At 33.5% G+C, this 27,586-nt stretch overlaps 1 protein-coding gene and 1 pseudogene across 5 annotated transcripts; one reads left to right on the top strand and one right to left on the bottom strand.

The window, feature by feature from the left end:
• Nucleotides 1–614: 614 nt before the first annotated feature.
• LOC129887654 (methyl jasmonate esterase 1-like) lies at nt 615–1,817 on the bottom strand (annotated as a pseudogene).
• Nucleotides 1,818–8,895: 7,078 nt separating this feature from the next.
• On the top strand, nt 8,896–26,584 carry LOC129885512 (3-hydroxyisobutyryl-CoA hydrolase 1-like). 5 transcript variants are annotated; one of them, XR_008766086.1, is made up of 14 exons: nt 8,896–8,975; nt 9,295–9,375; nt 13,859–13,927; nt 14,770–14,827; nt 19,201–19,280; nt 19,367–19,450; nt 22,315–22,399; nt 23,300–23,385; nt 24,236–24,357; nt 24,740–24,800; nt 24,926–25,043; nt 25,868–25,969; nt 26,034–26,075; nt 26,167–26,261. XR_008766086.1 is itself a non-coding variant. In XM_055959805.1 (14 exons), exons 1-14 carry the CDS (start codon nt 8,937–8,939, stop codon nt 26,302–26,304), a joined length of 1,146 nt encoding a protein of 381 aa, XP_055815780.1. In that variant the 5' UTR covers nt 8,896–8,936; the 3' UTR covers nt 26,305–26,584. The 5 variants fall into 5 exon arrangements, 4 of the variants coding, with proteins under 4 accessions (XP_055815780.1, XP_055815782.1, XP_055815784.1 ...); XM_055959805.1 differs by having other exon boundaries at nt 24,926–25,024; nt 26,167–26,584; XM_055959807.1 differs by lacking the exon at nt 24,926–25,043 and having other exon boundaries at nt 26,167–26,584.
• The last annotated feature ends 1,002 nt before the right edge of the window (nt 26,585–27,586 follow it).

The following is a 27,586-nucleotide window of genomic DNA, read 5'->3' as shown; positions in this document are numbered from 1 at the left end:
AACTGCTGACACCGGAATCTCAAAATAAGCACACGTACAGTGCTTGAATCTCAAGAAATCACTGCAATTTTAGTATCCTTCTTTGCATAAAATAAATAGAATGAAAATAAGAAAGGGAAATTTGAACTCTTTCGTGAGGGTAGAAACATTCAGAGTTGGACCAGGCATCATTGCAGTAACAAAAACAGCAACTGAAATCTTTTCTAAAAAGCTTCACTGAAAAATCGAGTAGAGTGAAAATCTTGAGTGCATGATTATTTAGGTTGATGTTGTTCCTTCGACATTTCAGTAAGTCAAAGGTAAGTTGGGGCTAGAGTTGTACGCCCAAACATAACATGTACATTGACTTTTCTGATGAACGTATTACAACATGTATTACTTAGATCCTTCTCTATCACATGATATGATGGAATTTCTTGGAAGATATATTTTTTTGTCAATCCTCATGTACTGGAGATGTAATTAGAAAGGTACCATTTCACAAAATCCCCGACGCCAAGTGATAAGCCCAAAAATTAACAACTTGCTTATGTAGAACATTGCCTAGATGATTCCCATGGGGAACTGCAACAGGGAATCTTTATACAATGAACAAAAGATCGATTCAACATTTTCATGTGTGGGAAGAAGAGTAATCTAATTTTATTTCAATTATACATTATTCATGAATATGTAATCACAAACTTATTTAAGCTAATAAGATAGCTTGTCATTTGTTGGCAATACGCATAAGAAGAGTAAAAAGTTGAAGGGGCTTAGACATCATGGGCATGTGATCAGATCCTGAAATCTCTTCCACTTGATCTGGAGGATTCTTTTCAATCATTAACTGTTGAAATTCCTTCTTTAGAGCCTTATCTTCAGCTGCCACAATGTACGCTCGCCTAACTGATCCATACTTTTTGTTTGAAAGAACAATCTCCTTTGATATTTCATCCAAACTGTAGAAATAAATTGGCCTTACTACGGTAGTAGCCAGTGCCCAGTCCTAATTACATTAAGAAGGAAAAAAAGAGTTTATCACCGTGATTCTCATTATCAAGAGTAAGAGTACTCAGCTATTTCAATTTATATATTTACTATGCTTTGCTTACTTGAATTCGGCTCAATGGATAAAGATAACTCGACAAGTACTTCGGTTGTTGGAGGATTGGCAAGTCCATTATCGAATGTAAGACGATTATCAAGTTTGCATATTGCTTCCTTGGATGACTGTTGTAAAGTATAAAATTTCAAACATGAAGAAGTGTAAGCGCTATCATAAAGAATATCATCTCATGGCTAAATTTGAAAATATAGAGCAGCGACAAATATAGCAACTGAAATCTTCTCAGGAAAACTTTCCATGGCTTTAGATATGGCGAATCCGCCAAGGCTATGTCCAACAAGAATCACTTTTTCATCTGGTGGAAGAGAAACCATGAACTCCATTAGCGGACTCAAGGAATCAGAATAATGTGAGATTTCAAGGACCTGTTTCGGGTTGACCCCTGAACCACCCAAGTCCAGAGCTGTTACATTACGCCCTGAAGTTTTAATCGACGCCATAATCTTGTACCAAGACCAGGCTCCATGGCAAGCCCCATGAACTAGCACGAAGTGCTTGAGAGCTTTGGACTCTGACATGGTTGCATTTACATATGACAACAGAAGTATTACAACTACTAGACTTGTTAGAAACTTGCTTTTCTCTGTATCTTTTTCTTCTTCTTTTGAATAATGAGCACATTGTATGAACCATTACAAGGCAATTATATAATTCCAGGAGTTTGACATTTGTTAATTAATTACGTACTTTCATGCGGAAGTAACCCCATGTTAGGTACTACATATATGGGCCATTTATATTTATCTTGAATGTGCTACGTTTCTGGAAGTTCAATTATTCACCAAGAAAGAATAATAATTAAAATTTCTTATATTATCTCTAAGTCACAAAGGTGAGTGGCCGGACTCTTTTCCCTTACAAAATTCATCTTCCTGTTATCTTCACAAATTCCGTTAACAAAATGCGGGCCCCAATTCCCAAAACAACGAGTATGATCTCAACTTCCTTCCTTTTAACTGTCACTCGAGTGATGCCATTCCTATGCAATATAACCAAAAGGACGTAGCAGCTTTTATTCCCTTCCTAACAAATTCCCAAATGGACACCGTTTAATTTATTTTAGGATAAGGAGCACAGCCTTTCAACTTTGTAATTATTCTAACGTAATATAACATCTAAAATATATTATTGACAAGTATACTACTTTTGTCCTAAATTAATATTTTTATTAATTTTGTTTAATTTCCATCATTATAAATATGTAATTTAAAATTATAATTATTTTTCACTATGAAGAAGGCACACAATTTAAATGATTATTCAAACAATCTACTTTTATGTTATAGTAATAAATTATTAAACCAAACTTTTTAATGAACATGGAAATACCTGGTGCAATAGTTAAAAATGGAACAGGGGAAGTAAATTAGTACACGAAATAATTAGATACAAGACGAAATGATATTTAAAAATGTCTTCACTGAAAATGTCTTCACTGAAAAGCTTTTAAAAAGGGCTGCTCTTGCCCGATTCAGACCAACTCGTCTTCAAAATGTTATCTCAACCCAATCCTACGCGGGCCATTGGCTAGCCCATGGGTTGCTCTCTAAAATGCATTGTTCTTACCAATTAAACATTGATGTTTGCTCTTCTAAAGTTTGAAATTCCCCTGAAGGAAGATTGAAATGTCATATATGTAACTTATGGCACTTGTCTGGATTATCTCAAGCATGATCATTCTATTGATCATAGCATAGAAATAGCACGATCTTATTGCCACCAAGACTAGGCTCTAGGACACGAACCATAAACTAGCAGGACGTGCTCGCGCTAGCTTTATGTCATTTAGGACGGCCAAGTGTTATATATTGGCCATTTTATAACGAATATGTTTTATTTTTCGGTACGTATATTATATTGAATATGTAGTGAACACTTAAATGCTCAACAACAACAGAGAACTAATTCCTCTGATTGAATGTTCAAACTAACTATACAAGGGGAAGCCTAAAGATAACAGAGAAATGGTAATAAAGGATAGAAGGGAGAAGAGGGATGAAATTACAATAAAGGAAATAATAACAGAAAGAAAATGATTGAAATTATCAAATTAACCATGACTTCTATGGAAAAACTCATGAGATCGTCATATAAATGCGTCAAATATGTGAATTGACTGAAGTTTTATTCTCAGCCTTAAGCCTGTCCCCCTTATTCTTCTTAACTAACAGCTCTTAGGTATACTTGTTGGCAATACTCAAAAGAGTAGTAAATAGTTGTTGGGGCTTAGACATCATGGTCACGTGGTCAGAGCCCTCGATCTCTTCCACTTCATCAGGTGGATTCTTTTCAATCATCAACTGTGAAAATTCCTTCGTCACGACATTATTTTCAACAGCAACAATGAACACTCGCCTAACAGATCCATACCTTTTGCTAGAAAGAACTATCTCCTTAGCAACATCTTCCGCAATGTATAAATAAAATGGCGTTACTAGTGTAGTGGCCAGCGCCAAATCCTAACACGAAGAAGAAAAATAAATAAATTAAAATCAGTTCCTAGTTGATGTTGCAGTTAAGTACTTGAATACATCTGTGGATAAACTATTAAATCATCCAATAGGTGATGCTAACTAATAACTTTTGGCAAAAGAAGTCAATCACTTTAAGGTCATTCGCATGACCAAAATGACAGAATTTATTGCTAACAAATGCTACGGTAACATAAAGTGAACCATTACTAGGCAGCTTTATTATTCTAGGAGTTTGGTTCGTGCTAACATACTTCCATGTAGAAGCAACACCATCTCGGGCTATTATTTGAGGCATTTGACTTTTATATTTGTAGGCGGATCCAAGTTTTGAATTTATATGTGCAAGTTCAATATTCTATCAGAACTCATTTAATTTAATTATTAGATTTGAATGAATTTAGTATTTCGTTCTTTTGGAATTGGTGTTTTTTATTGGGATTTCATGCACAATATATGTGGTTCTGATTAGAATTTTATCATGTAGACAGAATTCTTAGGAACCAAAGCAGACATTGAGTCCAAAATGGTTCTCATTTGTCAAGTTAATGATATTCTGATCGCTTTCAACACTGTCTTTTCACTCTATCCACCATTATAATAGAATAATTCCGTTACGTTCCTAAGATTGGTATTACTGGGTTCAAACTTCAAAATAGCATCTGGAATGAGAAAAAAAAAAGGTTAGATTAACTAGATTCCAAGCCCAATAGAAAATTGTGTCTCCTTAAGGAATTTGATTTTTTCACAATTAGCCAAGGTTTGAATTAATTTCTCCCAGAATAGAAAGGAATACTATTTTGCTAGTTTTTAATTTTTAAAGCAAAATTGGGGGCTGTAATTGATTTTTACCCGTTTGTTATTTATATCACATTGATGAGATTTAACTGTTTGGTCTTGAACCTAAATTACGTAATTACATGACATAGAGGTTGTTTATTGATGTTAATTCCAAACACTAAAATTATAATGAAAGGAAATAAGAACGGAAAAAATGAATATATCAAATTGACTAGCTCGATAATAAGGACTTCCATGAAAGTAGAGAGATCGCAATATAATTGCATCAAATATGTGAAGTTTTATTACCCAGCCTTACACATGTCTGCCTTGTTCTTCTTAATTAACAGCTATTATTTGAGGCATTTGATTTCTAAAGGAGTTTGAATTCTGCTAACTTACCTCCATGAAGAAGCAATCCCACGTTGGCTAATATTTAAATAAGTGAGGAAGCAATGTAGTAGAGGCTGGTGCAAGCCTGGGGATTGTGGCCTCACTATTAATAGCCACGCTTAACCCAGTATGGTGCCTTCCAGGTTTGGCAAAGCATATCCTACTATAGGCACTCCACCAAATGATATTATCATCTTGGGTGAGTAACAATAACATACCCAGTGAAATCCCACAAGTGGTATATGAGGGGAGTAGGATGTACGCAGACCTTATCGCTATCTCATGGAGATAGAGACACATTTTGGGTGAGTACGTAGTGTTAAATTATGTGATTAGGGGTGGTAAAATTTATGGTTATTTGTTTCATTCAATTCATTTTAAATGGGTTGATTATCAATCATTTAAAAGCGGATTAAATATAAATCAACTCATATTATTCTTCATAAAACATGGATAAATCAGGAGTATACATCAATTGCAGTTCTCTTAAAGTATGTAAAGGTATAAGAACCTCTAAATGGAGACTTATTAAGACTATATTTGGTATAAAGAATTTTTTTTAAAAGATAAATAAATATTTTTTAATTTTTTAATGTTTGGTTGGATTAAATATTTTTTAAAAATATTTTTCAAATAAACTTATTTTTCTCTAATTTAAGAATAAACGGCTTTCAGACATAAAGTAAGAAAAAGAATCAAAATTTTCCTTAAACCTCACCACCTGAAACAGGTCTAGACTTGTGATCCAACTTTCAACCTCGATCTTGAACCAAAACTCAAATTGTGACCTCCCAACTTCAACTCAGGACCATTCATTTTCCTAAAAAATATTTTCTAAAAAAACATGAAAATATTTATCATCATGTCAAATATAATGCACCCTAAAAGGAGAAAGAAAATAAAATAAAAAATCTTGTAATCAGAAAATACTTATTTCAAAGGTAAATCGGCCTTCTTTTCTACCCCACAGGAGAATGAAGAATATATCGTTTGGTGTAAGGGATAAATCAGTGGCGGAGCCCAATACACTTGAGGGGTGTCAAGGGCTAAACTTTTGGTATCTTGTTTGGTTGACAAGTTTGAGATAACTTATCCCACCATTTATACTGTAGTGATGGGTTATCACATATACATGGTGAGATAAATTATTCCACTTTATCCCAAGATAACTAATTCAAGATAATTAATCCTGAAATAACTTGTTTCGAAGAGCAATGTTTCCATTGAAGGACACTGTCAAAATTGGACACTACAATTCAAAGCACATCTTTCACAAAATTATGATCCTTGTATCACCCATGCACCTCAGGGCTCCCTTGGCACTATTACAACTGGAGCGCTTTGCACACAATCTTATTTGCGTCACGAATGAGTTTGAAAAATGATTTCGTAGTAAGTAGTCAACTCGTGTTTAGAGGGACACAAGTAACTAAAACTAAAAATAGATTGATATATTTGTTTGATCAAGTAATTACTAAGTCAAAGGAAATTGGATGTAATCGAGAGGGCGTAATTACACTTCCGATTTTCAAGCCAGTAGAGAATTGGATGTAATTTTACAAAGTTACTTTTTAATTTATTTATTTATTGTTTTTATTTTAATTTCTTTTACTGCTATAGTTTTTGTTTTTATTGTTTTAAATTCTTTTTTATTTTTACTTTTTGAATTTTTTTACTTTTATTTTTTCATTTTACATTTCCTTTCTTCTCATTTCCCAAATGATTCAATCTAATTGCTCGTATTTTTATATTTTTTTCATTTAGCATGACTACATTATTATTCTAGTGTTGAATTAAAATAGAACTTCATTATTGAATTGTCACGATCCAAATCGAGCCGTGAGTGACACTCACACTAATCTTCTGGTGGGAGAATCAAAATTATACTCCAAACTGGCATCCTAACACAGAAATATGCATTTACAGATATGGAAACAAGTTTTAATAAAAGTTATAAGTTGAGTTCTCATAAATTCAGGAAAGTTAATCAAACAATAACAAATGTGGAAGTTAACCCTTAGAACCTGAAAATCATTGTACAAAAACTCTACTAAGTAACAAGTCTAAGAGTAAGGGGGTGTAACCTCAAAAACAATAATATAAACTAAAGTCTGAAAGGCCTAAGTCTGAAAGAATAGGACTAAGAAAGAGAAGAACTCACGGTAGCCTGAAAGAGCTGACTCACTCTTGAATTTTGCAATCATTGGTCATCTAACTGAGGCTTGTCAGCAGTCGCAAGAAAATGCCCTGTACTCAACAAAGAAAGAGCAAGTGCAGTATCAGTATACATAACAATGGTGTACTAGTAGAATCACGCGGTCAGTCCTGTAAGTGCAATATACACAAGTAACCACAATATAGTAAAGACAAACATCTATAGAAAACATAACTAATTATCATTCCAGGACCAATAAAAAGTTTCACAATGTCAATTTCAAATGCAATAGTCAACAATAATTCTCTCATGGAACTCATAATCAGACTGTTAGTTTGTACCGGTGTGGTACTAGATCCATTATGTGTTGGCTCACACCCAATCCAATATGTACTAGTTTGGTACCCAATCCAATTATGTGCCAGCATGATACTCAATTCAATATGTACCGGTGTGGTACTCGATCCAACAACCACAATCACAATCAACAATGAATAGTTCACAAACTTGCATAATCAAGTATCTGGTTCATTGCATGAAATTGATCACAATAGTCATTTTATTAAGTTCATTACATCTTTTTCTAGTCATATACATGCACGCAAAACTATCAATTGTAATTAACAGATACATATAACACAGACGGGAAATAAATCATCACCTAACTCGAAACAAGCCTTGGAAACTCTAAAGAACTAGAGCTTTTTCTTTATCCAAAGTCTTGGCTCGTTCTTGTTCTAAGAAACAAACAAAAAATACACAGAATCAATGAACAATGGCCTACAATATCCGGATTATATCAAAATCCTGACTCTTGGCCACTTTCATGATCATCTCCCCTAACTAGAACATTTCCACCATTAATTTCAGGCCAAATCCTTCCCCTAAGAGAATTCCCATAGATTCTAAGGTCTAGGAATCAAATTACCAGTTAAAGAAATGATTAACTTATCTTTCACAAAGAAACAATTGGAAAATCGTCCTAGGTCTCTTCTAGTCTCTCAAGTACGAAATCGAAGAAATAAAAATAATTTTGGGACTTTTTTGACTTAAATTCGCGACTGTCCTGCCACGGCGCCAGTTATCCCGCCATGGTGGGTTGCATGAAGACAGAAACTCATAACTCACATCCCAAATCCCATTTCACGACACACTCTCAAATTATGACGTTCTAAAATTAACCCTTCACGCTAAGATCAATTACGGAAGTTCTATTTGTTCGAATTCGATTCCGTAAAGCCGTACATGCTCCATAATGTCTTGCCTATCAACTCAAATGATCGAATTCATAATTAAATTATCCATCCATTACCGGATTACCCTACACCTCTCTTGACTCAGATTTTATCCAAGTCTGGCCTAGTCTCAAAATTTTGAAGTTACTACTCAGAAGTTTTCTAGCCCAAATTCCTTTCCCAATTGGCTTATCCATAATGAGAAGAACACGTTGTTAAATTTTAGCATGTTATTAGGATGTAATGAATATTTTCAGAATGTTACTTTAGGTAGAAATCACGCCTATAGGTTAAGATTTACTTAAGTTATGGTAAAACTTATTTTATGTTAGGTTGGAGTTTGATGAGTATTATGTTAATTTATTTTTTTGAATTTTGAATATATGTTATAATTTTTTGTTCCAATTTATTTTTTTATTAATATTGACATGTTATTTCATATTGCATGTCATTTATCTTTTACAATATTAATTACAAATATATTTTTATTTATTAATATTTTCAAGAAATAATAGGTATCTTAAATACCTAATTTAATACTCCATTCTTTATAAATGCACTTATTTGTAAAATATAAACTTCTAATTTTTTTAAAATTCTTTTTTATTTTAAAATTTAATTTAATTTTTTAATTACACTTGACACTTGTAATTATATTATGCTAAACAAACAAGTCATCAAATCAGGACCATGTATCTTTTTTTTTTATTTTTAAATTCAACACTTGAATGGCCTTCTCACTCATTTTCCTCCCGTTAATCATTCTCAAATTCTCAAAGAAGCTGTAAACCATTATGGCTCAATGCTCTTCTAACAATGGTGGAACCGATCAGGTGCAATTCTATTGTGCTCTCATCACTCAACTTTTAGTCTTCCACTTTGTTATTATTCATCACTCAAAATTGCAAGCTTTCCCAATAGGAAGTAAATAATATTTGGTTTATGTGGTTTCTATTTCTTCATGGATATCATTTATGCAAACCTTTTTCCTTTTATATTAGAAAATTTTACACGCACCAAACTATTAAAATAATAGTTGATAAGATAATATACATATTTTATCTATAATTAGTGTATATTGACTAGCAAATGGAATTATTTTAGTCCGAAAGGCCAAATGCATTAAAACCCCCTTTTTAACTTGATTTTCAGGTTTTGGTGGAGGAGACCGGAAGTGTTAGAACATTCATATTAAATAGGCCAAACCAGTTGAATGCACTTTCTTTTCGAATGGTATGACAAACATGATACTTTCCTGTTTAAAATAATTGGAATTTTACATGATTAAAAAGATATTAGTGATGTTCTTTCAATTTAATCTTTAATTAAATAAATAAAGTTCCACATAATCAAAAATATTAAAGTGAATTATTCAAAGTTCAAGAATATTGTTGGAATTTTTTTTTATATTTGTCCTTCATTTAATGAGGTTCTTAATTTTTTTACATTTTCTAGTAAAATAGTTTAGAAATAATCAAAAGGATAATAGTGGAATGTAACTTTTAATTTATGTCCTTGAGTTTTTTTTAAGAGGTGTGTCAATCCCCAAAATTCACTTAATATAAATTTAATGTAGTGTTTTTCATATGTATACGCATCATTTAATAATAAATAGGCGAAATCCATCGGTAATTCCCTAAAGTTGACACCAACTTTCACTTAAATATCTCAATTAGGCTTTGTTCATTTTAGACACCTCAAGTAAGGCTCCGATGTGTCATTTTGACACTTTTTTGATAATCACCAAAATATATTAAGTGTGTGTAATGCACTCGCCTGACTTGTCAAAAATAGCAAATTAAATAAAGACACGTGACATATATATATCATATACTTCATTTGTGAAAGTTGGTGCCAACTTGGACAAAAATCAAATACTTCATTTGTTTCAACTTATTTGTCCTAACAAAAATTTCAGTTCATTTTTTTAAATTTTTAATCACTTTTTAATTTTAATTTTCTACATGACATGTTTAAGATACAAAATAAAAAGATATTTTAGTATATTTGACATATGTTTGATTTAAAATCACAAGATTTTTTTTCCTTAAATTTTGTGCCAAATTAAAATAGAAAAAATAAATTAAAATGGAAAAAGTAATAAATAAATTACTATAAAATATAAACATGGACATATAAATTTAATGCATGATTAATCTATGCATTTTGTACCCGCGCATGCGTGGATATTGTAAAAGTCCATAAGGACAAATATATTGATTCATAAATCAGATATGTTTTTTCGTTTTAATTTAATAATTCAAATTTTATGTTAATTCAAAAAAGTTTATCTTTTTTTTTTTTTTTTTTTTTTGGGGAACAGACCCTACACGAGGCTCCCACCTCTCGTGCACAGTCAGGGGTTGAGCATCACCCCCAAGCCTTAACATAAAATTAAAACAGAAAAATACAAGGAGGGGGACATAAAGCCTTACCTCCGATCCTATGTTGGTACATAAGCCGGCTAACCTACTAAGGTCGGCTAACTCATCCCCGATACAAAAAGGGCTAACTATAACTAGAAAGCAGTAAACCTATGAGAGGACTCCTCCTGATACAAATCGACTAAGAAAGCATAAATGAGGGAGACTCTCCCCTTCCATGAGAATACAAGAAAGTAACTTACACTAGTCCTATTCAATTATACTACGACTCAGGCATAGCTACATTGAGAAGAACAAGTATACGAACCTTCTATCTCGCATGAGTTGAGGAAATTCTTTTCATCTTTGCCCTTTTTAGTCATATCGTACCAAGTAGGTCCAAGGAGTTATGCAGCAACAACAATAGCAGCTAAGGGGGGTGAAATGATAGGAAATAAATGGAGCCATAGCAGCCAGCTTTCTTGGGGTTGTAGTTAAGGAAGCTGAGGGACAGAGTATGTGTAACATGCATTTTGTATGTGGTGCAGCCCTGACTTGAACAGCTGGTTGGGTGGTTCCAGTGTTGTCGACTGATCAGGGATGTACCTGCACATCCACAATTAAACCAAGAAAAAAAAAAGTTTATCTTTATATTCAAGTTAGAGGCTTAGAGCAGATTGATATAGTTGGAAGAATATATAAAAATAGGACTCTTTTAAATAAAAACTACGTATTATGACTCTTACAGGATAGAACCTATAGTTCAATTTCAATACGAATTATCATTTTTTATAATTTTCTTAGTAAATTTATCTGCGACTAGTTAGTCTGTGAATTTTATTTTCTTATAATTTTTTTTAAAATATTGACAGATAAATAATAAATATATTTAATTTTAATTCAAAATTTAATTACCTTTTATAAAATTCAAGAATGAGGTAAGTGATAGAAGTTGCTTATAGAAACATTAAACAAACTTTAATCATATTGTTAAATAAAATAAAATAATGTGACATGACATCCCATTAGGTGAGAGGAATATATTTTGAGGAAAATAGAAATAGTTGGATGATATTGTGGTCCAAAAAAATATAAGTGATATTATAAGACAAATTTCCATGAGTGACTATTTAAGAAATTTACTCTCCAAAAATGCACTTACCTTCAATAGTTTGGTCCAAATATGCCTTTATTATTATTTAATGGATCAAAAATGCTATTTTTTAAATATTTTTTCTTTCGTCTAAATACATTCTTTTCCTAATGATAACTTTATTTTAAATTAAAAAACGTTTATCCTATAATTCGAAAAAGTTTAAAATAAAAGTATTTTTTAAACGGTAAAAAAAGTTTCGTAGTCGGGTAACTGAGCAAGTACCAAAAAGAGACCCTTTTGACCACCAGTAGAATCCGAATCCGAATCCGTATCTGCAGATGGGTTCGGGTTAGGATTCAATATGTTGTGTTTAATTTTCCGGCTCGTAAATCCGGATCTAGGGTTCCGATCAATGGCATCACGAGCGGCGATTTCTATGTAAGCAATCCTACTTCCTAACCTAAAATTAATCCGCCTGGCTATTGCCTATTCCTATCGATGTCGTCGTAACTCTCTCCATTGCTTTTGAAATTGTGAATTTAGGAAAATTTGCCAGTTGAGTATTTTTTTAAAAAAATTGCCCAACTGTCTGGCTATTACATAATTTGAGTTGGTTTCTTATATGATCATTTTTTCCAGTTTCTCATCAAAGCAGAGATATAGTGTGTGTTCTTTACAAGGAAGATGTTCTCTTGAAAATATTTTCTTGTTTTTTTTTCCGATGGTAGGATTGAGTAAGGTGACGAGAGCTGAAGCCAAGGTTTCTTGCTACGCTCAATTCTTGTGGAATTTGGGTGTGTTTGAATTCAGCCTCTCGTTAGTCTTCACTGACTGATTATCCACCTTCTCAAGCCTTTCTATCATTCCCTTAGAAACCGACTGCGGATGCCTTCCATTACTAAATGAAAGAACTTTTCAAACTACTAGTTGATAGTTGTTCTAGGTTGCACCCCAATGTAATAAAAAAATATTATTTTAAAAATATTTATCTTAGAACGCCTTTTGTTTAGATTTATTTTCATTACTTTCATTTTTAATCTGTTTAAAAGATAACCCTCTTCCCTAATTTGACAACTCTTTAATTTAAACATCCCGTGACATGTTCAAAACAACAAGATTAAAGGGCATTTTGGGATGTTATACATATCTTTAGTTTAAGATCATAATATTTAAAAGTTTCACTTTTTAAAATTTTGTTTCTAGTCAAGACACATAAATTAAAATGGAGGGAGTAGAAAAAAAAAGAAAACAATGGGTGGACCAATTTGGGGGACTGGAGCTTTTGGACTCACAAGACTTGCACATGATGTGGGTTGTTAGTTTTCTAACAGAGTTTGACAAAAGAATGGAACTTGCTAAATTTTAAATACTTAGGATGTTTTTTGTTCATTGTACAAGTTTAAAGGATATAGTGACATGCAACTTTGTTATATAATCTTCATTAAGTTGGTCTAATGTTGTTTTGCTTTTTGGTTTGCCTATAAACCATATTTCTATTATTAAAAGAAAGAAAAAGGATACTTAATGACATTGAATCATTGTGGAACTTGAAAAGCAAGCATGAAACTATTGCTTGCTCATGATAATGATAGCTAGAATGTTAATTTGATATTGGATTCGTGTTTTGTATTCTCATGCAATTATATGGAATGGATTATTCTTATTATGGAAAATGCTCAAATATGTCATCGAACTTTGAGAAAAGGCCCATCTATGCCATTCGTTAAAAGTTTGGCTCATTTATGCCATTTCCGTTTGAGAAAAGGTTCATCCATGCATTATTTGTAAACTAAAAATATTTTCCGTTTTGCAAAAATATTTTGTACACGTGGTCAATTATGATTTGGCCACGTCATTAACTAAATTATTTTTTAAAATGAAAAAGGTTCAAATATGCCATCGAATTTTGAGAAAAGGCTCATCTATGCCATTCGTTAAAAGTTGGCTCATCTATGCCATTTCAGTTAACAAACAATGGCATGAATGAATTTTTTATCAAATGAAAATGGCATAAATGAGCCAAACTTTTAACCGATGGCATAAATGAGTCTTTTCTCAAAGTTCCATGATATATTTGAGCTTTTTCCCCTCTTATTATATTTACTTGGTGAACATGTGAGCTTTTTAGTCATACAATCCTCGTGTCACAGGCTATTTGAGTAAATTTCTGGTTTCCTAATTAAATTGATTTGACATATGACGACATGTTATAAGTTATAAGTGATAACTGTTCCCTCAAACTTATTTGTTTGTCCAGATATCCCGGCTTACGGAACTTTTCTATGCCAGTGAAGAAGATCCGAATGTGAAGATGATAATATTAAAGGTATTTTCAGTAGTAGGAGGATCTTCTGTGATAATTAAGTTTTCTGTCATAGTTTAACATGAGGGGAACTTGGTAACCTGATGGTGGATTTTGCCTACAAAAATATTTTGACACTACATGCAGTCAGAGTTGCATTGATTTTGAGTTGCCTTATTCAAATCTTATTTCTTATTGAAGAACTTCAGCTTGTTAATTCCCCGTCTTGTCTTTTGACATTGGGAAGAAAGTTCTTCTCCTCATAGCTTTGGCGAGTAAGGATAAAGCTGGCCAATCAGCTACCTCACTTTGGTATATCACTGGTTCTGACTAATCTAGTTTTTGGTTTTATCCTCGGCATACATTAGGCTTATGTTTCTTGGCAATTGGAACAATCCGCTTTCGATTTTGTTGAAATAAAATCAAGAGAGTCCGTTAGAAATTGTATTAAATAGTTGTTATTACCTATAAGACTATGTATCTTACTTTTTTCACAGCTATAAACAAAGGTTTTTCCCACTATGAATCAATGGTAAATATGTGTTATAGCACTGAATCAGTTCACTGGGAAAATGTATGGTGAAAAACAGATTTTCACTGAATTATTGGAAAGCTTCCTAATTTTTCCATGAAAAAACTTCAATTTTTTCTTTTCTCGTCGATTTAATCAAATATCTTGTTGGAATAACCACTGAGCATTTTTCAGTGGGGAACTTCAATGGGAAAACAGTGATTTTAGTAGTGTATACAGTTTTATGGTTTAGGGTTTTAGTCACAAGCTCTGATTGTATGCTTCAAAGTTCTAATAATGCCCCTGTATATAGTGCTTTTCTTGTTGCTAGTTTTCTTGTATCAATATTTTCCAGGGACACAGAAGGGCTTTTTGTGCTGGTGGTGATGTTTCAATTTTTTTTCAGAATCCTGGTAAGTATTGGCTAAATTGGTAGTATCTTGTCAAACACAATCTATAGATTGTATTTAAAATTGGATCCATGTGATATGAAGTTTAACTCCTCAAGTAATTGTTGGGAAAAGCTAGCACAAACAAAGGTGCACGACAGGGCAATAGTGGAAGACAACCCAAATCTGAACTTTCCCTTCTATTTGAATCAAGAGGAGGCAAATCAATTCAAGCATAAATAATATTTGGGCAGCAAGTATATCAACCAAACCAAACAAGTCAAAGCAAGAATAAATCAATAATATGAGACACCAAATTTACGTGGAAAACCTCTTCGGTGTGAAGAGTAAAAACCACAAGGCCAAAGCTTCACTATAATCAACAAGAGTTACAAATGTTCTCCAAAATGGACACCAAAAAAGTGCCAAACAATGAGCAACAACAACTACAAGATAACACCAAAGAACTAGAGAAGAAAGGAGTAAAATCACCAAAAATGCAATTACTATTCACGACCAAAAATCTGGAGCTAAAGGGCTCCAAATCCACCTCTGTCAATTCCCAATCAAAGATTAAGTTGAGAGGAATAATCTGTCCAAAATTCAGCTCAATCGGACTAGAAACGAAGCGGGAATCGCGATTTGAAGATTGACTCCCAGGCTGAAAAATCGATGTGAAAATCTGCCCTATTTTCTCACTTCTCTTTTTGGCTGCTGCACTTTCTCTTGTGTGTTGTGTGTGTGCTGAAAATAAAACTTTCAAATCTTACATATGCACCATAAGAATTGGGCTTATGGGCAAGAGTGGGCTAGTCCAAATTTGACTTTTATTTATCCACATAGGAAGGGAAAAAGACCAAAACCCAACAGTAATTTCTTTCAACCTCATAAGCTCAGATGTTATCCAAGTCCATATCTTTGTACTAGTTATTCTCTTAACCTGACAACTCCCATCTTGTTTCTCACTTACCCGGGAGATTAGGTTTTTACCAATCAATATATAGTAACAGTTAACGTGCACTCAAGGATGTGACAGCAGTGGTTAGTGAAGTGAGAGGAAAATAATGAGGTCTCGGGTTCAAGTCCAAAGGGGAGGCAAAAAATAGTAGATGATTTCTTCTCATCTGTCTAAGCATTGGAGGACAGAGTTACCGAGTACGTGCCTATGTTGGTGGGAGGTAGCAATTACTCAGTGTAATAGGCAGATAGCAGGTACCCAGTGGAATAGTCGAGGGGATATAGGCAATATATCGGTTGGAAACCCATACCAACGTACATTTTGTGTTGTATAAGAATTCATAACCTGAATTACTGTTGATATATTGAAGGATGGGCACTACTGCATCTGAATGACTATCATAACGATTGTGCAAAACTAATAGACTCAACAATAATGAAATATTTGAACAGTCATGATCAGATAATTCAACTCACCAAACAATCTGCTATAATGGCTTGGATTTGTTATGGTAACCCCCTTGGAAATAATTTGGCGTTTGGATCTATTGTTGAGTTAATTGATTTGATGATCAATCAAGTTTTAGATAAGACACACTGATCGTCAAACCAATTGACTCACTTATATATAGATCCGAAAGTAAATATTGCAGGTGAAAAGTACCATTGACCGCTAAACCGACTCAGCTATAGATTCTAATGTCAATAATACTAACTTCTTCCAGGAGAACTAGAGCATGTTTCTTCTTTTGGATGGCTGCAACCAAACCAGACCGAGCAACCTATAAACAAAAAAGTATTTAAAATCGTCCAAATTAGTTTGGAACCGAGTATATATAAAAGGTCACCCACTGGTGCCTAAAGTGGCTATCACCGTCTCTGTTTGGATATCATTTACCCTTTTGTGGAATTAGAACATGAACCTATTGGGCACAACAACACACTCTGGTAGTTCATTTGCATTCATAACAACTTGAACACTCATTCCTCTTGGATTGTCAGTCACCAGTGATAAAAAAGGTCATCCACATGTATAGCAAGATAGATAGATTGACTTCACGTAAAGTGTTGATGGAAAACAAAATAATGCAACTCACAACAAGCTAATGCAAACTGATGAACTACAAAATAAAGGTTGTTTTAAACCATAGTGAAACTGACAACATTGACACACTAGATCGGAAAGCGGTGAAAAATTTGTTCTATATATATAAGCCTCCTCTTTCATCTCGTCATAGAAAATACATTCTTGATGTTAAACTAATAAGGAGGGCAATGTTTCATGATGGCACTAATAAGAAGCCCAATGTTTCATGGTGGCACTGATAGGAAGTGTCTCACATATGCAATCGTAGTGGAGAAAATGTACCACTGTAAATCAATCCATAAATCATATCATCATCATCGTATCATATCATATCATTATCATACATATTCTAAAAGTGGGAAGACTCCAAGTTAAAAGTTGAATTACTAAAACGACCATCAAAAATTGATGCACCTTCTTACCCTCAAGTGAAATACTATATAATATATATATATATATCGGAAAAGGAACCAAAATGCTCTCGAACTATTGAAAATGGTACAAAAATGCCCTTCATCCATCTATTGGGCCTACAATGCCCTTTACATCCACTTTTAGATCCAAAAATTACCTTTTCTTTAACGAAAAAGGGTATTTTAGGCCCAATAGATGGATGATGGGCACTTTTATTTCCAATAGTTCGAGGGCATTTTAGGCCCTTTTCCGTGATTAAAATTTTGTTAAATAAATTTTAATTTATTATTAATTTTAAATAATTAAATTGTAACCAATAGATGGCCACCACGCGTTTAAAAAAATTATTCAAATTACTTAATTAAAATTCTGTTACATAAATTTTAATTTATAATTAATTTTAAATAATTAAACTGTAACCAATAGATGACCGCCACGTGTTTAGAAAAATTATTTAATTATAATTCTGTTAAATAAATTTTAATTTATAATTAATTTTAAATAATTAAATTGTATCCAATAGATGACCGCCATATGTCTAAATTTTTTTTAAAATTATTTAATTAAAATTTTGTTAAATAAATTTTGATTTATAATTAATTTTAAATAATTAAATTGTATCCAATAGATGACCACCACGTGTTTAAAAAAATTATTCAAATTATTTAATTAAAATTCTGTTAAAAGGGCCTAAAATGCCTTCAAACTATTGAAAATGGTACAAAAAAGGTCATTTTGGACCTAAAGGTCGATGTCAAGGGCATTTTAGGTCCAATAGATGGATGAGAGACATTTTTGTACCATTTTCAATAGTTCGAAGATATTTTAGGCCTTTTTCCGTATATATATATAGTGGGAAGACTCCAAATCAAAAGTTGAATTACTAAAACGTCCGTCAAAAGTTGATGGACCTTCTAACCCTTAAGTGAAAGACTATTCCTATATAATGTTTGTGTACAAAATGTAAGCTTCCATTTTAATAAATAAATTAAAAAATGAAGGTATTTATAATAAATAGTACTCTAAAAGTTAATCACTATCATAATGGTGTGGAGTCTCTTCATTTTCTTAATTGTGTACTCTTTTACTACTTGATCAAGGAATTGAGAAAGGCTACTACTATATTTAGTAGCTAATTAAACTAAAAAATAAATGCATAGTTAATTAAAATACGTTTTCCATCTTATGTGCTAATGGAATACTTTTGAGTCTTCCTAACTCCTCTATAATGAGACGTTTCAATAGTATTGTAATGTTGCAATAAATGGCATATCCATACTCTCATCTTCACAACCCAGTATAAATACACTCAACATAGAAGAATATATTTGAGCAGGAAATTAGATATGCAAAAATTTTGGCAAAAGAAATATTTTTTCAGGATTAAACCAACCTTCTCTAATAAATTAGAGATACATGAATCAACAAAACTAATTAATACCAACAAGTTAAATTAGTGAAATAAAAGATAAAATAAACCATTAAATAAATATAAGGCAAAAGACAAGAAGAAGAACATGAGGAGAAAGAGAGAAAGGAGAGCGAATTGGCTGTATTTTTCTGGTGATTTTCATCAAGGATGAAATGCCTATTTATAGGCCAATAAGAAGGCTAATCATAAGACAAGTTTCAATGTGTCATGGAGACTTGGACACAAGACTTCAGCAAGAAGCCATCACATGACATGAAGTGCCCTTTCTTTAACAAGTATCCCAAAATCAAAGAGAACTTTAAAATATCACTACAAATGGCTCCCAAGACTTCAGTCTAGTGCTAAGTGCACAACACATGTCGTGTGGGTTAAGCGCATGTCACAGATTCAAACCTTTGCTTCAAACAAAAGCCTTTGGTATTCAAATAGGGAAGGCTAGAGAGGTAGCCATTATCCACACAAGTTTTGATATCTTCTTGGACATATTTATTTACTCATGCTTATCAGGTAACTGGAAAATCGGTGCTAATTTTCTCCAAAAGCAGTACACCTTGAACTATGTGATGGCAACGTATAGCAAAACACAGGTTAAATTAAATTATGTCTAATTTTAGTTCTGTGATGTAACTTTCTTTGAGATTTTCCTTAATCTTGTTTGGACTGCCCATTGAAGGTTTCCATCCTTAATGGAATTGTCATGGGAGGCGGAGCTGGTGCTTCTATACACGGTAGATTTCGAGTTGCAACAGAAAAATCGGTATTGCCTCTACTTGAGTAGTAGATTAATCTCGTTGTCTTGTTTACCCTTTTGTATTTGATCTTTGCCACATTCTTTGTGATTTTCTTCAAATTTGTCTATTTATATCTTCTCTTTTAGGGAGTAAACCAATAAACAAATGTTCTTGTGGATTAGCTATAGCAAAATAGCTCTTGGAAATCTTGCAGTTTGGAATTGAAGGATTCCTATCCAGAAGAACTTTTTGTACTGTGTGTCACACCCCGAGCCTATACCCTAGACGTGATCGGCACTCGAAGATCATTGATGGTCCCAAGCGAACCCTTGACTTGGCTAACTATAGAACAAATAATTCAATACGACTTGCGGAAGCTTAAATAGATGAGCATGTAAAGCATCTAAAGAAAATTTGCAACAATTAATGTCTGAAAATAATCCATATAAGTACTGAAAGTGTTTTCAAAACATCTAAAAGGAAATGTTAAATTGACACTCTAATTGTGTCCGTGAAACCTCTACTAAATTGGTGGTCAGTGTCGGAACAAGTCCTCCGGCTACCTCAAAATGCTAATGTGTACTAATACTGACATGAGCATAATAAATGAAAAGAGTCCTCCGAAAGCAAGGAGGTTTCACTAAAGCTGATGGGTGAGTGATCTCAACGAAACGCCTGTTGATGATTCTGGACACTTGTATCTGCATCATGAAAAGATGCAGCGCCGAATAATGTCAGTAAATGGAATGTACGGTATGTAATTTGGCTGAATAAAATAGATAACTGATCTGGTCAAAACTCAACTGAAGTAGACATAAACATGAAATAAAACCATTAAAGTTGTACAATAAAATATGCAATAGAAGTAAAACATTTACAATAAGATAACTTTACTTTATTGGGGAGTTTCTCGTGATGATAAAACGTCTTGCCCTCATAGCCAGATTTGTGGGGTCCACCCCATGCAATTGTCAACATTGGTTGCTACAATTTTTTCAATTGCAGCAAATTGTAGTCAACAATGGTTGCTACACTTTTTCAAGTGCAGCCAACAATTGTCAAAAAATAAACGCAGCCAATGTTGAAGTTTGAGCAATTTTTCTCCTATAAAAAGGAGCTCTTCAGCTCCTCATTTAACACACCAATTCACAAAGAGAAAAATATTTAGAGAGTTGTGAGGATTCTATAGACTATAAGAAAATGGTATGTGAAGAAAAATAGTGTGAGCGATATTTTTAGTAAGGTGGAAGATCAACAAAGTGTTATTCCTTTTGAGTGTGTGGTAGTCATTTTTTGAGTATTGTACTCAGTACTATCCAATGTAAAATTCTTTACTATAGTGATATCAGTTGCTCCTTTTGGCCCGTGATTTTTTCCCTTATTTGGATTCCACGTAAAATTCTTAGTGTCGTTATTTTTTCCATTTTATTTCTACTATTTTGACCATATATATTTTTTGTGCTAGTCCACGTTTTCCCAACACTTGAAACCCTAGATTTTCTCCTCTTGAAATCTTGCTCTAAGTCTTGAGAGTGATTATGAGGAGGAAAGTGTCGAATGGTACTATTAAGGTTCTTGGTCCCAAAACGTCAAGGCTTGAACTGAGAAAAGGGTGGGAAGGGATAGAAATACCCTTCATTAAAAGCTGACTAGACTAGTTACGGGTCGACCTACGAACTATAGAACCTTCTACGGACCGTAGAAGACTGACCATAGGAAGGTCACTGAAGTACAGGGGTCACTGAGGTGTTAGGTCTACAGACCCTTCTACGGGTCATAGGCCCTCCTCGTGAAAAAAGGATCTAAGGGTGGGTATCAGGACTTTGGTCTATGGGACACGGTCTGTAGACCTTTCTATGGGCTGTAGAAGCCCTTCATTTTGCACACTTGCAGTTTCGAGTCTCTGAACTTCTCCTATGGGCCCCACCTATGGTCCCTAAGAACTCCTACGGCGGTAGAAGCCATCTGTAGGAAAGTTGAGAGATTAGCCAAATTTTCCTAAGTCTGGTAGTGAACTACGAGCACCACCTACTATCTGTAGCTCCTTCTGCGGTTCGTCGATGATGCTCGTGGTTCACAATTCTAAGGATTTTTTCTATCTTTCTTCTTGGACTTCCTGATTTGGTCTACGTTAGGATTCTTTTTGGGTTGTTACACTATGTCTCAGAGCCTTTATAGTTATTTTTTTAGCTTTCTTCATTAAAAAAGGCTCTAGCGTAACTAGAGCAAAGTTAGAGGAAAACCGTACAAACTGTAAATCTTCATGAACTTTAGTTTGTACCTTGGATTTGCAATGAGGGTTTATTTTTCTTAGGCAGTAATATGTGTTAGGGGGAGGAAGCACCACAACTAAAGTTTGATATGATAACAAATAATGAAAATAAATTGGACATGAGAATTTTATGTGAAAACCCTTCAAATAGATAGAGGGGAAAAACCACAGGGTAGAAGGATTTTACTATGATAATATGAGAGTACACTGCTCTCAAATACAGGGAGAAAACAACAATAAACACTTCTCTCTTGTAAAAGGAATAACTCACTAAAGAGGACACTCAAGACTACAATATTTATCTTGGTGTATAACTCTCTTTGTGTTCTTACTCTTTTGGATTTGTGGGATGATCTAAATGAGGGCAAAGAGGCATGGAAATGCGTAAAATACGCGTTTTCGTGTATAATACGTGTTTTTTTGTCAAAAGTTGCTAAAGGAGGCAACAACTTTTGAAACGTGTAAAATACGCGTTTTCTTCTTGAACGGTGCATGTGCACCTCCCCTTTTGACTTTCTTGCAAAATGTACCTTATTCATACTGGTTGGCGGTTGCTATGTGTAATCGGATGCCAGAAACTTCATGTCCAATGTATTTTTTATGTATGTTTCTCTGTAGGTATTTGCCATGCCTGAAACAGATTTGGGACACTTTCCTGATGTAGGTGCCTCTTATTTTTTATCAAGACTCCCAGGTTTCTTTGGTAATTTTACTAGCCATATTATATTGTTCATATTTATAAAGAAAATTACTGCTATTGCTGTAATACACTCATGTTTCACTGTGGAGTTATCTATTGTTTGAAATTTAAGTCACTACCTGGTTCCTCGAGCTCCACTAGTTGAGGATATCTTAAGAGAAATGTTAGCTCAGCTACTTTGCATATTACTGCTGCTTCGTCCACGATATCATTAAAATCAAAATTAGTAAAAAGATTTAAAAGCAGAAGATAGGTCCTTTGTTCCTATTGAAGGTGTTCAAAAGCTTGCTGCACATGCCCCATGGATTAAAGCAGCAGCAATTATGTGCCTTCTGATGCATTTTCTCTTATATTCGAGCTTTGGACATTTTTATCTACTTTTCACCATTTTCCATTCATTGATCATGTTTCCCCATTTAAAATTAATTTTGCACTCATTACACAAACCAAGGTCAATCCTTTTCACATTGAAGTGTCTATAAAACTTTTTCCTTACAGATACATTTGGACTGTTAGCAGGATGTGAGCCTTAGTTTTCACAGTTATGTTGAATTTTGAAGTTATAGTTATTATAGAAATCATCCTTAGTTTTCCACTTTTCAGGGTGATTTCTCTAAATCATTACAAATGTAAAATATCCTTTGAAAACTTGTATAGAATCTTCTCTACAAGGATATTTGAAAATTGGGGTTTTTAATAAAACTGCTGACATGTTTGAATGAATTATACTGATTTTATATAGAAATATGATCCTTCCTTTTCTTCCCTGAATTTATTTATTCTGATTATGTTGCTATTATTGCGGAAGACCATTTCCAACGTTGTCAATGATACCTAGAGAATTTGTACATACAAATATTATGTCTTGTTTTCCATTTGCTAATTTCTTATACTCTTTGATAGGGGAATATGCTGGTCTTACTGGTTCTAGGTTGGATGGAGCTGAAATGCTTGCTTGTGGTCTTGCAACCCACTTTGTATCATCGGATGTATACTACCTCAATCTTCAGCATGTTATGCCCATTTACAATTGCATCTGTAGGAAATCAATTAGGTTTCTGTTACTATTATGTGTAAACTGGTCAGTATGTTACCATAACGTCAACACTGATGTTGCCCCCTTTACATGTAAGAACTAATTTGCCAATCTGTTGTCTATCTGAAGATGTCAGGCTTATGGTTTTGAGACGGTAATCTTATCTGCCATCTGCTATACGGGTCTTATAAATCTTTTTAGTTATGTTCTCTTAAGATATTTCATCTGATCTAATTGAGACCATGATTCTTAATTTTGAGTTGCACTTTAGCCAATGTATTCTAGATAAGGTATGTGCCTATGTGCTCGATGTTAAACTTCCAGTTGACTATGCTGTTATCTGCAAAATGTTCTACTTAATTTGGTTGCGGCAGCAGCAAGTTCAGTAGTTCCATGCCTGTAATAATTTATCTTCTGCTGTTTCTTTTCCTAAATAGTAATTAAATTAATTAATAGATCTTTATAGATGTATCATGAAGAATACAATGTGCACATTGACCTTTTTTTTTTAATGGTAATTGGGTACCAACAAATTTTAGAATTCAAAGTACTTGGAGAAAAATTATCTGTGATTTCTAAATTACCTTTCCCTGCAGTTCCAAGCTAAACATGCTTGTTGGAATATGGATTTTGTCAGCCATGCTTGAAATGGTTGTTAGATGGATTTGTGGAATCTTCATTTAGCCACTAGTAGACTTTTGAGCTATAATTTACATTTGGTGGAGTAGAAGGCCTTTCCTGAGTTGTATTTCCTCCTGTCTCTGGTCTAATTTGAATCCTTTGTCTCTTCCTTCTGTTCACAGAAATTGCCACTTTTAGAACAAGCACTAGTTAAAGTCAATACGAGTAATCCAGATGCTATATCTGCTATCATAAGTTGCTTCTCCAACATGCCAAAATTGAAAGAAGAAAGTCCTTATCACAAGTGAGTTCATTTAGTATCGCTATTATGACGTTTGTTTTCTTGCGGATTTATTGGAAGCTTACCTTCTAAACACAGTTCCAGTGCCTAGAGGTGATTGTTTGAACTTATTAATAGCATAATTTTGATGGCATATCACAGAAGTCATCGTCTATGCTCTTTATTTTTCTTTTGCTCTCATTTTATTTTTCTTCCTGTTGTTGTTAGACTATTTTTCCTCTACTTTATATCACCATTAGAAGCTTAAGCTGATGATAGCATTCGAAAGTTTCCATTGTCTCTAGGAAAATATTGTTCAATTAAAACAAACCTGTAGTCTTTGGATTTTCATGACCTCTTTCTCAACGGTGCACCAGTTTTACTTTCTGCAATTTTATGCATGTAGGATGAAGATTATTAATCACTGTTTCTCTCGAAGGACAATTGAAGAAATCATATCTACTCTTGTAAGTTTGGGAGATGGATGGTCGTTTGATGTGTTCTCTTTTTTTCTGTGTTGAAATTACTTGGTAAAATTCTGATATATAAGTTGCTAAATACTGTGTAAGAACTTTGCATGAATTTTTAATAGGAAAGTGAGGCTTTGGACAAGAAGGATGACTGGATCTCTTCAACCATTCAAACGCTGAAGAAAGCATCCCCTACAAGTCTTAAAATTTCCTTGAGATCAGTAAGTCAATCGCTACCTTGTGATACAATTATACTTTGTTACCTGAACTTCTGTACCATTCTTTCTTCAGGTTGATCAGAAATTGGTCATGTAGGAAGAAAGACGGTAAACGTCATATCTCTGGTTGATAATTAAGGAAAGATTCTTAGCTTGGTTGGATATTGGGGAGGCTAATGCATATTATTGACCCTGAAGGATAAGGTTTTAATGCAGTTCTTTTATGCTATCATTAAGCCAATAAGGATAGCAGGCTTCTTTTCAACATAATCCTGGGAACTGTGGGTACTTATGTGCACTGCTGTTGAATTTTTGTGCATAATGGAAAGATTTTGCAGTCTTATGAGATGGTACCATAATAATGACATTGGTAGACCACAATATATGTCCACTCTTTTCCTGACTCAACCTTTTCATATTCACCTCTGTTGGCTTTGTGGCTATCCCTGAGGAATTCAGTTGAATTAAAACCTTTGAATTATGAACAAAAAAAAGTTTCCTTTCTTAACAGCTGGCTAACTGGTGAAAATTGAAGCTAACTTGGCTAACATGTGAAAATTGGTGACCCCTGGGACTCAATTATTTTTTTTAACAGCTGCTTCAGAAAGATCATTTGGATTTTGTGCTTGGATTATGAATATTTATTTTGGATTTTTAAATTTGATACTAGACTAGTATTGCTGTGATGCAAGTTCTTCAAATAAAAATATGATGATGTCTGGCTCAACAACCACATCTTGAATCTCTTTCTACAAAGTCCTAATCCCTTGATTTGGCCAACATTTTCTTTGGAGAGTTCTTGAGTATCTGCAGATTGTTCACATTAGTTTCCTTTTTCTGTTCCAGATAAGAGAAGGGAGGCTGCAAGATATTAGTTGTTGCCTTGTCCGTGAGTATAGGATGGCTTGCCATTTGTTGAGGGGAGAATTTAGCAAGGATGTTGTTGAGGTAGAATATGCCATCTTTCAGCCATCCCTTTTACTGCATTACAAGACTGACACTTTTATTGCAGGGATATAGAGCCATATTCATTGACAAGGATAGAAATCCTAAGGTGCGTTATATTCATTTGATCATGGATAATCCTTAACTTAGATATTGAGAGCTTCTTTCATTCTTGTGCTCATCTTTTCACATATTTTCAGTGGGAGCCCTCCAGACTGGAACTAATAAGTGATGATGATGTTGATCGTTACTTCTCCAAGATAGATGCTGAAGATTGGGAAGACCTAAAGTTGCCTCCAAGATCAAACATGCATCCATATGCAATTGCGAAGCTTTAAAATTGACTTCTGAAGATCATTCAATACTCTACAGCATGTTGGGTTCACTAGATCATTATGAGGGAGTCAATGATTATTAAAACATTATTAATATTATTGCAAAGTGGTACACCAAATAAACGCACATCACTCCTTTGTATACAAGCAAATGTGCATCCTGTCTTGAAACACAAGCAGCATGACTTAATTATGTTTGAACTTGTGGGAGTTTATCCTTGATCTTGACTGATGGCAGTTGAGCTAATTCTCTATAGCAATAAAAATATTCAGTCTTGCCTTTTCTGAAATCTACCAGCATAGATGTTGTGATCAACATCAGCTAGTGAAAATTTTCTGAGGTTATTATGACTTGGGAGATTTTTTATTTTTAAAATAAAATAAAAAATAAGGTGGGGAATCACCAAATATTTTGGCACGTTATGTCTTTGGAGTTCCAGCAGTAATGAAGCTCAGGCAAGATTGATACTGAACATAATCTCAAGATAGTTGATCTTGTTTTCATTTTTTTTCCTTGTATCAAACTTTTTGGATACTCATATTGTTATGGTCAACTGATTTGTTTTTCATTTCACAGAACAGGAACTCATCTCACATTGCCTTTGTCTTTGGTTGCACCAAACTAATAGAGCATTGTTTATTTCTTCCCTCGTTTTATGAGCTTGATATATTACATTATACATGGACTTGAAGAATAATGGAATATAATGTTACCAGAATATGAGATATATTAATCTATTAATGCAATTTGATGCAAATCTGTAGCTGTTATTTAAAATGATATGTACTTATTTCCATATAGGATGGATAGTTTTCTTTAAAAGGAAAATCATTTCATCACCAAATCATCACATTGTTTTAAAATGTAATCATTAATCTCAATTGTAAAATGTAATCGAAATAGTACATATATTTTTACAAACTGTGATGACACAGTATTTTAATCTTTAGTTCATATTATGCTGACTGAGATTTTCACTTTTTAAACTACATAATTTTTTTAAGCCTCACAAAAATGCATATTTATATGATTTTAGAAAGTGTGTATTTTTAAGCCTCACAAAAATGCATATTTATATGATTTTAGAAAGTGTGTACCTATTGATAAGGGAATATACGAAACCATACAAGAAAACTTTATATATAATCCAAGCCTTCAAGGAGTTTGGTTTGTGCTAACTTACTTCCATGCAGAAGCAACCCCACACTGGCTATTATTTTTTGGTATTTGAATTTTATATTTGTAGGTGGATCCACATTTTGAACTCTCTGTGTTCAAATTCAA

This window comes from Solanum dulcamara, chromosome 4 (genome assembly GCF_947179165.1).
Source record: "Solanum dulcamara chromosome 4, daSolDulc1.2, whole genome shotgun sequence".
Classification (NCBI taxonomy): Eukaryota; Viridiplantae; Streptophyta; class Magnoliopsida; order Solanales; family Solanaceae; genus Solanum; species Solanum dulcamara.
This window is presented reverse-complemented; position numbering and strand designations above follow the sequence as displayed.

Excerpts from the sequence above, each read along its gene's own strand:
- LOC129885512 (XM_055959805.1), top strand. The coding sequence starts at position 8,937 with ATGGCTCAATGCTCTTCTAACAATGGTGGAACCGATCAG. Across the intron at positions 24,801-24,925 it reads AAGAAATCATATCTACTCTT|GAAAGTGAGGCTTTGGACAA; the intron begins GTAAGTTTGGGA and ends AATTTTTAATAG. Across the intron at positions 25,025-25,867 it reads TTAAAATTTCCTTGAGATCA|ATAAGAGAAGGGAGGCTGCA; the intron begins GTAAGTCAATCG and ends TTTCTGTTCCAG.